We start from the raw sequence: 9,746 nt of genomic DNA on the forward strand, positions 1-9,746 counted from the left end.
AGGAACAATTTAGAGGTGGGTGTACACCATTGCTTTATTTAACCCTTATTCTACCAGGTGAACTGACTGAGAAGAGAACTCATTCTTATTTATAGCAACAACCTGGGAATAGCTGCAGGGGAGAGTTGAGGGGGTGAAAAAGTCGATTAGAAAGCTTAGGATGATTAGATGGTCATCACAGTTGGAGGGACAGATTTGGGAATTTAGCTAGGACATAATCATGGCCCACTAGATAGTGCGGTCTGTCATCTTTTTGAAGGGGAGAGGACAGGCAGAGGTCACCTGACAAATTTCATGCTTCATATATTTTCTCCGGGGGGGGGGGGTTCTGCATGTTCATTCCTGTCAAACATGAACATTCTTCACTTGTGTCTGATCAACAGAGTAGCAGCAGCGTATATGATGATTGTGTGTGAGTGTGTGTGTGCATGTGTGTAGAGTCAGCATGAATGTGTGTGTTCTGTGTGTGTGTGTGTCAAATCAAATCACATTTTATTTGTCACACACACCTGGTTAGCAGATGTTCCTGTGAGTGTAGCGAAATACTTGTTCTTCTAGTTCCGACAGTGCAGTAATATCTAACAAGTAATCTAACAAATTGTAACAATGTATGTGTGTGTGTGTGTGTGTGTGTGTGTGTGTGTGTGTGTGTGTGTGTGTGTGTGTGTGTGTGTGTGTGTGTGTGTGTGTGTGTGTGTGTGTGTGTGTGTGTGTGTGTGTGTGTGTGTGTGTGTGTGTGTGTGTGTGTGTGTGTGTGTGTGTGTGTGTGTGTGGAGGTGTTTAACTATACTTGTGGGGACCAGAAATCACCACAAGAATACCAACTGGAGACATTTTGTTGATCCCCACAAGGACAAAGGCTATTTCCAGCGGGTTTGGGTTAAGGTTAGAATTAGAATTAGGTTTAGGAGCTAGGGTTAGGTTTAGGGTAAGGTTAGGGTATGGGTTTAAGGTTATGGTTAGGGTTAAGGTAAGGCTACGGGTTAGGGTTAGGGCTTAAGGAAAATTGGATTTTGAGTGGGACTGAATTGTATGTCCCCACACGGTTAGCTGTGCAAGACTGTGTGTGTGTGTGTTGTGTGTGTGTGTGTGTTTGTTGGAGTATCAATGTAAGTGTGTAGAGTCCTGTGAGTGTGCATAAAGTAAGTGCAAAAATAAATAAATCCATAAAAAGGGTCAGTACAGATAGACCGTGTCGTGATTTGGTTAGCTATTTAGTAATATCTCGTCGACAGATTTTCATGGACAGATGAAACAGCGAGAATCTGTCAAAGCTCACGTAGAATAATGTGATTACGAGGGGCAGTAGATCCTGGTTTTCTGTTTTTATCATTGATTACTTGGATGAATCAGAAATGGGGGCGAAGGCGGTGCGTAAACTGGTGCAGTGATTTTTAAGCCTGTGTGTGGATGATAAGCAGTTTCCACTAGATTCCACAGCCACAAAGTCATGATAAATACTGGTGAAATTAGTTAAAGGGAGGACTTTAGCCGAGAGTTTCCATGTGGCGAAGGAGGAAACTTTGCTTCCTTCCATTGCACAAAGGTAATCATAATTGTTAACGACATTCCCTCCAAAAGTAAAACAGGAAATGACAAACTTTACGATAAGTTTCTGGGTAACTGAGATGAGCTATTTAGCCGTTTTATGGCTGGGGACAGAAGATGTCCAGGAGCCCATTGGTGTCACGTACTGGTACCACTTGCCGTGAGAACAGTTTATGGCTTGGGTGGCTGGGCCTTCCTTTCACACCGCCTGATATAGAAGTCATGGATTGTAGGGAGCTTAGCCCCAGGGATGTACTGGGCTGTCCACCCCACCCTCTGTAGCACCATGAAATCGAGGCTGGTGCAGTTGCCATACCAAGCAGTGATGCAGCCAGTGGTGACGCTATCAATGGTGCAGCTGTATAACTTTTTGAGGACTTGAGGGCCCATGCCAAATCTTTTCAACCTCCTGAGAAGGAAGACGCACTGTCACGCCTTCTTCACGACTGTGTGTGTGGGCTATTTTAAGTCCTTAGTGATTTGGAAACCGAGGAACTTGAAACTCTCGACCCACTCCACTACATCCCCTTCGATGTGGATGGGGGAGTGCTCACCCCCCCCTTTAATGTTGTCCACGATCAGCTCCTTGGTCTGAAAGACAGGTTGCAAGCACTCACGCACACTGCGTCGCCGGAGCGCTTGTCCTAGTAACCTCCTTTCGTTCCTGTTTCCACCGTCTGGCTGTTCTTCAGTGGGCTCACTCTGCCAAGTTAGCTGGTCATCCCGGTGTTCGAGGCACTCTTGCGTCTATTCGCCAGCGCTTTTGGTACTGATGTTGTCGTTTGATTGTGCGTCCGTAACTCTCTTCCGGGTTTCATCCCAGTGAACGGTTCCAATGATTTTCCATACTCAGCCTTTCTTTCAGAAACCTGTTCTTCATCCCTGGGATAGGTTGTTGTACTGGCACCACACAGATCACTGACCTCCTCCCTGTAAGTGGTCTCATAGTCACCGGTGATCAGCCCTACCACCGTCGTGTCGTCAGCAAACTTGATGGTGTCGGGGTCGTGCTTGGCCAAGCAGTCGTGGGTGAACACGGAGAACAAGAAGGGACTAAGCACACACCCTTTTGGGGCCTCCATGTTGATGGTCAGTGTGGCGGAGGTTATGTTGCCCACCCTCACCACCTTGGGTCGGCCTATCGGGAAATTCAGGATCCAGTTGGAGAGGGAGGTGTCAATGAACAGCATTCTCCACACTGTGAGAGCAGTGTGGAGTGAAATTGAGTATGTGTCGATCTGTTGGGGCGGTATGCAAATTGGAGTGGGTCTAGGGTGTTTGGAATGATGGAATTGATGTGTGCCATAACCAGCCTTTCAAAACAATTCATGAACAGATGTGAGTCCTACAGGGTGATAGTCATTGTGGCAAGTAGTCTTAGAGTTCTCGGGAACAGGAATGATGGGGGTCAGCTTGAGACGTGGGGATTAGAGACTGAGACAAGGAGAGGTTGTAAATGGCTGTTCTGCGCAAGCACTGAGAACGTGCCCTGGAATACTGAGTGTTTATCTGAATAGCGAGATCACCCAGGGCTCTGAAATGGTGGGTGTGCTCATGCACAGCTCGGTGTTGCTTTTGTTGATGCGTGCATTAAATGCATTTTCTTCTAGTAGAGAAGGAAGATCATGGCTGGGCCTTCCTTTGTAATCCATAATGGACTGTAGCCCCTGCCACATGCAGCGGGTGTCGGAGTCTGTGTAATAGAATTCTTGTTCCTATAGCTGCTTGTTTGTGGCTGTCTGGAGATCGTAGCAGACTTCTTGCACTTGTTTGTGTCCTCAGCCATAGCCTTGGGGTTGGATGTGATATCCCTGTGTGAGCTAAGCCTGTCCTTTAGCTTAGTGCCAAACTCGTGTTAAATCAGGGCTTTTGATTAATGAAGGCGTTGACGGAGGTGGTTAGCTTGTCGATGATATCGGCTGAGTAATGTAAAATATTCCAGTCAGCGCTTGCAAAGCAGTCTTGTAGCCTAGTCTCCGATTCGGGGGACCATTTCACTATGGAGCGGGTATTTCCTGTTTGACCCTGCAAATCATTAAAATGAGAACATAACTTCTGCAATGCTCATTGGCTTTAACCAAATGCAAATCAACTTTCCCACATTCAGAACATGGGACTCAAGTGGCAACATCTGGAGCATGCTCTGGTTATATGGAAATATGCAAATAAGCAATAGCTTGTTCTTGCACGCTGCAGAAGCCAAATTCCATGCCAAGGTGTTAAGGGAAAAGAACAGTACGTTCTATCATTAATCACATCTGGGGTGATATTTCATGGGGTTCGATGCCTGGAGTAATGATTCCTCCCATGGTGCTATAAAGTTGGTAAGGGGAAGGAAAACTACTTTTGTTGGAGCTGCAGACAACTACAGTGGATGGAAAATGCATAATGTTAAGTGAAACTTAATATAATGGTACCCGAGTCTATGCATAAAATCACAAACACTATGAAGCAACAATGGACTGTTAAGTTTAAGGAAAAGGACAGGCGGTGATGACCGGTTGCATCACCGCCTGGTAAGGCAACTGCTCAGCATCTGACCGTAAGGCGCTACAGAGGGTAGTGCGTACAGCCCAGTACGTCACTGGGGCCAAGCTTTCTGACATCCAGGACCTACAGTATATACTAGGCTGTGTCAGAGGAAGGCCCCAAAAATGGTCAAGGACTCCAGAAACCGAAGTCATAGACTGTTCTCTCGGCAAGCGACACCGGAGCGCAAAGTCTTGGACCAAAAGGCTCCTTAACAGCTTCTACCCCTAAGCCATAAGACTGCTGAACAATTAATCAAATGGCAACCCAGACTATTTACATTGACCCCCAACTCCCATTGCCTCCTGCACCTTTGTTTTTATAGTGCTACTACTTTTTGTTTATTATCTATGCATAGTCACTTTTACAAATGACCTCAACTAACCTGTGGTGGTGGCGGTTATGGTTTCATCATGGGAGGGGGTGGTGGCTTTCAAGCACATCTGTATCAAGCAATTGTGTTCAAATGTATAATAAAGACAGAGGGCAGGTCAAGTTGTTACCATCAGGCAGTGGTCAGTCACGTCTTAATCCTTTAAACTCACCACCATGTGTTTCTCCACCGGAGCTGCTGGCCATGAGGATGGAGATGACTGGACAGATCAATGTGGAGGTGGACGCAGCACCACAGGAGGACCTGTCCAGAGTCATGTCTGAGATCCAATATGAGTCCAGCATGACCTGGAGTCCTGGTTCCAGACCACGGTAGAACTTCTAGAACCCCTAAACTGTGTTCATGGTGTAGATGTTCCTTTACTTCTAGTTGGTAACATTGTCACATTCTATCATGAGCTGAAATGTTGGTTTGTTTCTGTGATGATTGACCACTTATTGTGTTTTACAGACAGAGACGTTGAACCAGGAGGTGGCGTCCAGCACAGAGGTTCTCCAGACCTCCAAGTCAGAGATTTTCGGAGATCCGTCACACACTGCAAGGCCTGGAAATTGAACTGCAGTCACAGCTCAGCATGGTGAGCCGTAATTATTTACACGGACCATCATTTAGGGGGCATTACTTACACAACTTTCTACAAATTTATTGGATGCTAACTATGCTAATCATTGGTTTCCCTTCCTCACAGCCTCTTTCTCAGCTCCTCGAAATCCGGCCACAGCTCCGGCCTCAGCTCCTGTCTCACCTTCGGCCTCAGCTCCTCCAGCTCTAGCCTCAGCTCCAGCCTCAGCTCCTGCAGCTCCGGCCCCAGCTCCACCACATGCATGGTGGTGATCGTCACAGAGGAAATGGTGGATGGCAAGGGGCAAGCAATGGGTTAACCCCATGGAATTATAATATCGGCTGAGTAACGTAAAATATTCCAGTCAGAGCTAGCAAAGCAGTCTTGTAGCTTAGTCTCCGATTTGGAGGACCATTTCTCTGTGGAGCATGTCACGGGCACTTCCTGTTTGACCTTGTATACAGGAAGTAGGAGTATATGGTCATGATCTGATTTGCCAATATGGGGACGAGGAAGGGCCTGGTATGCTTGCTTGTGGATAGAGTAACAGTAGTCTAGGACTTTATCGCCCCAACTGGAGAAGGAGACGTGTTGATGGAAAAAAACATCCCAGATACAGGTTTCTATGAATATATTAATTATCAATACCAATCATTAAAAACAACATGCAGACAGAACATTTTATTTTTTGAGGTTGCAAAGGCTAATGGTGAAGACAAGGAAGTGTATAAAAGAAAAAGGTTATTATGGACCACATGAACCTCTTCCCCTCCCACCATTCTCGATCTCACGCCAGCACCAAGATGCCAGTTTCTGAGTTTGTAAAAGCCAGCAGAGTGGAGGTATGGCCATGAGAGTACATTGCACACTGCCATGTCATAGCACATGTTTTTCTATATATTTGAGAGATGCATATATGCATGACACAAACCAGGAGAGTTTAGGAGATGTTATAGAGATAGAAATGTTTGACTAATGCAAACTTAAACTTTTGTGACCAGAGGCAAAAACACTCCTCGCATAATTTTACTCCTCTGGGTTTGAGAGTAATGTGGGTACGAAAGAAAGTGGGGAATGGAGGGATAAGAGTGGGATATGGCTGTGCAATTTACTCTAGACTACATTTGATCATAATTATTATCATGAAATAGCATACCCAACAATAGATGTCATGCTAAATGAAGTAGAATTGCAGGAACTTAGCTTTGAAACAGAAATGCCAGGGCCACATTTCTGGTTCTAGTCCGCCCTTGCTTGAACCATGTACTTTTAATGCAAACTGCAATTCAGCTCATTTGGTTGTGCTATTAGACGAAGCACAGTGACAACACATTGAGTTGTACAAATACACAACATTTCTGTCATTGTTTTGCCATTTGAACCTTGTGCTAAACGGTTGAAAGTGCAGATATAAGACATTTAGGTAACAACGAAACAAAAAATCTGACCATGTTTTTCCATGGTTTTTGGATGGTTTAAAGCATAGTGATAACACATTGGGAATTCAACAAACTGTTGTTTGTCTTTTTCAATGGGTGAATATAGTTTATAATCTCATTGATCAACATCTCAACCAAATATCACCCAATTGTCCATGTTGCAATTGTAACGTCTGCTTCCAACTCACACTCTCATACACGTAGATCCCCTGAATGCAGCTCACTTCCCTGGCCACTTTCCAGCTCACACTCTCAAACACATAGATCCCCTGCACACAGCTCACTCTCCAGATCCCAATCAACCTAATTCTGATCACCTATTCACACAACTGTATATCATTATCACACACTATTTAGTTCATTTCTTTGCACCCAATCGTTGTGAAGTATTGTTTGGTTTTGACACACTTCTATTTGGAGCGCTGGTTTTCGCGTGACTTAATCCTCCTATGTATGATAGTTTTTGCCTGCCTCACTAACGATGCCTTTTGCCTGTACTTTAGCCTGTACTTTAGCCTATCAGATTTCCTGTTATCTACCTATTTCCTGATCTCCCGGACTACGTTTACTAGCCTTTTTGGACCACCTGTGTATGACCTGCTGCCTGCCCCTGGACCCAGCTTCCTGCCTCCTGCTATGTTCCTTTACATTAAACATCTGCTGTGCCCCTCGCTTGAAACCAGCTCTCTGTCTCCCTCGTGTTCGTCACAGAAATGACATGGTGAGCCCAGTGAGATATCACTGCAACTTGCATGTTAATAATATGTCAGCTATGGTGACAATTTACCAACAAAGTTTAAATGTAACTTTTTTGTTACATATTCTAGTTAGGCCGTGTTGACTTAAAGGCAATAGCTGTTTGTAGTGCAACATCTCCACCAATGTCACAATAATCCATTCTACTGCAAATCATTAACATGAGAACATAACTTCTGCAATGCTCATGGCCTTTAACAAATTGCAAATCAACTTTCCCACATACAGAACATGGGACTCAAATGGCAACATCTGGAGCATGCTCTGGTTATATGGAAATATGCAAACAAGCAATAGCTTGTTCTTGCACGCTGCAGAAGCCAAATTCCATGCCAAGGTGTTAAGGGAAAAGAACAGTGTGTTCTATCATTAATCACATCTGGGGTGATATTTCATGGGGTACAATGCCTGGAGTAATGACTCCTCCCATGGTGCTATAAAGTTGGAAAGGGAAGGAAAACTACTTTTGTTGGAGCTGCAGACAACTACAGTGGATGGAAAATGACTAAAGTTAAGTGAAACTTAATATAATGGTACCTGAGTCTATGCATAAAATCACAAACGCTATGAAGCAACAATGGACTGTTAAGTTTAAGGAAAAGGACAGGCGGTGATGACCGGTTGCATCACCGCCTGGTATGGCAACTGCTCAGCATCTGACTGTAAGGCACCAAAGAGGGTAGTGCGTACAGCCCAGTACGTCACTGGGGCCAAGCTTCCTGACATCCAGGACCTACAGTATATACTAGGCTGTGTCAGAGGTAGGCCCCAAAAATTGTCAAAGAATCCAGAAACCGAAGTCATAGAAGGGGTGGCAGCGGCGGTGGCGGTTATGGTTTCATCATGGGAGGGGGTGGCGGTGGCTTTCAAGCACATCTGTGATAAGCAATGGTGTTCAAATTCCTAATGAAGACAGAGGGCAGGTCAAGTTGTTACCATCAGGCAGTGGTCAGTCACGTCTTCATCCTTTAAACTCACCACCATGTGTTTCTCCACAGGAGCTGCTGGCCATGAGGATGGAGATGACTGGACAGATCAACGTGGAGGTGGACGCAGCACCACAGGACTGGTGCTGCGTGACCTGGAGTCCTGGTTCCAGACCACGGTAGAACTTCTAGAACCCCTAAACTGTGTTCATGGTGTAGATGTCCTTTACTTCTAGTTGGTAACATTGTCACATTCTATCATGAGCTGAAATGTTGGTGTGTTTCAGTGATGATTGACCACTTATTGTGTTTTACAGACAGAGACGTTGAACAAGGAGGTGGCGTCCAGCACAGAGGTTCTCCAGACCTCCAAGTCAGAGATTTCGGAGATCCGTCGCACACTGCAGGGCCTGGAGATTGAACTGCAGTCACAGCTCAGCATGGTGAGCTGTAATTACAAACATTTGACCATGAACCACAGTTTAGGGCACATTACTTACACAACTTTCTGCAACTTTTATCAATAATCAACATTTGACTCTTCTATCATTCTCTACCATCCCTCAAGTATCTCACTTTCACCTGGACTCTAACACTATCCCTCAAGTTGTTGTAGCCAGGCACCACTCCATCAGCATGGTGAGCCATAATTATTTTCACAGACTACACATTAGGGGGCATTACTTACACAACTTTCTACAACTTTCATAGATGCTAACTATGATAATCATTGGTTTCCCTTCCTCACAGCCTCTGCCTCAGCTCCTGCAGCTCCGGCCCCAGCTCCTCCAACTCCACCACAAGCAAGATGGTGATTGTCACAGAGGAAATGGTGGACTGCAAGGTGTAGGCAACGGGTTAACACCATTGAAATATAATTACTAGAATGGGTATAGGAAATGAGAGGCCAGCACATGGAATATTGCTGCTCCCCATTGCTTTATTCATGCAACCTAAAATACGTTTCAACTTATACAAAGGGAATATTCACCTGAAACGACGATCTTCATTATCTTTGTTATTTGTTAAGGGCAGCTCTGTTTAACTCTAGTATGGGGTGTCCATACCATCCTCCTATTCTTTCTGGAATGGCTCAAGCCCCTCAGACACCCATCATGGAACATTGACTTCAATGGGTTTTCTTTTCTGGTAATTCTATTTCTATGCTTAACACCTCCAGAAAAACATATTCCACTACATCTGGATGGAACACCAACAGACCCCATTGTGAATACAATAAAGATGCTCTGACTTGCTGACACCATCATTCTGTTTTTGATTTTTAATTTATTTTGGATTACCCTCAGCCAAGGCAGCAGCTACTCTTCCTGTGGTCCAAACACATTAAAGCACTTACATTACATAGAGAATGAAAGATTAAACAGTACATCATATAACATTATTACACCACTACATATCGACAATACAAAATGTACGATACAAAATGTCATATACCACCGTATAAACCTATTACTATGCATGCATGTGTGTGTCTCTTTACAATCCCCGCTATTTCATGAGACACATTTTTACTTGTTTTTAAAAATCTGATTCTACTGCTTTCATGTGGAATAGAGTTCCATGTAGTCATG

At 44.6% G+C, this 9,746-nt stretch overlaps 1 protein-coding gene across 2 annotated transcripts; it reads left to right on the forward strand.

The window, feature by feature from the left end:
* Window positions 1-6,686: 6,686 nt before the first annotated feature.
* Window positions 6,687-9,372, forward strand: LOC124004097 (keratin, type I cytoskeletal 13-like). 2 transcript variants are annotated; one of them, XR_006833313.1, is made up of 5 exons: window positions 6,687-7,193; window positions 8,227-8,333; window positions 8,472-8,597; window positions 8,723-8,793; window positions 8,905-9,372. XR_006833313.1 is itself a non-coding variant. In XM_046312877.1 (4 exons), exons 1-3 carry the CDS (start codon window positions 8,211-8,213, stop codon window positions 8,768-8,770), a joined length of 297 nt encoding a protein of 98 aa, XP_046168833.1. In that variant the 5' UTR covers window positions 8,111-8,210; the 3' UTR covers window positions 8,771-8,793; window positions 8,905-9,372. The 2 variants fall into 2 exon arrangements, 1 of the variants encoding a protein (XP_046168833.1); XM_046312877.1 differs by lacking the exon at window positions 6,687-7,193 and having other exon boundaries at window positions 8,111-8,333.
* The last annotated feature ends 374 nt before the right edge of the window (window positions 9,373-9,746 follow it).

The sequence above is a fragment of the Oncorhynchus gorbuscha genome, linkage group LG18 (genome assembly GCF_021184085.1).
Source record: "Oncorhynchus gorbuscha isolate QuinsamMale2020 ecotype Even-year linkage group LG18, OgorEven_v1.0, whole genome shotgun sequence".
Lineage (NCBI taxonomy): Eukaryota > Metazoa > Chordata > Actinopteri > Salmoniformes > Salmonidae > Oncorhynchus > Oncorhynchus gorbuscha.

What these genes read in the sequence shown, in the direction of transcription:
- LOC124004097 (XM_046312877.1), top strand. Translation starts at nt 8,211, where the DNA reads ATGTGTTTCTCCACAGGAGCTGCTGGCCATGAGGATGGAGATGACTGG. An exon ending in AGTCCTGGTTCCAGACCACG is followed by an intron (nt 8,334 to 8,471) that starts GTAGAACTTCTA and finishes TGTGTTTTACAG; the next exon opens with ACAGAGACGTTGAACAAGGA. An exon ending in TGCAGTCACAGCTCAGCATG is followed by an intron (nt 8,598 to 8,722) that starts GTGAGCTGTAAT and finishes CCATCCCTCAAG; the next exon opens with TATCTCACTTTCACCTGGAC.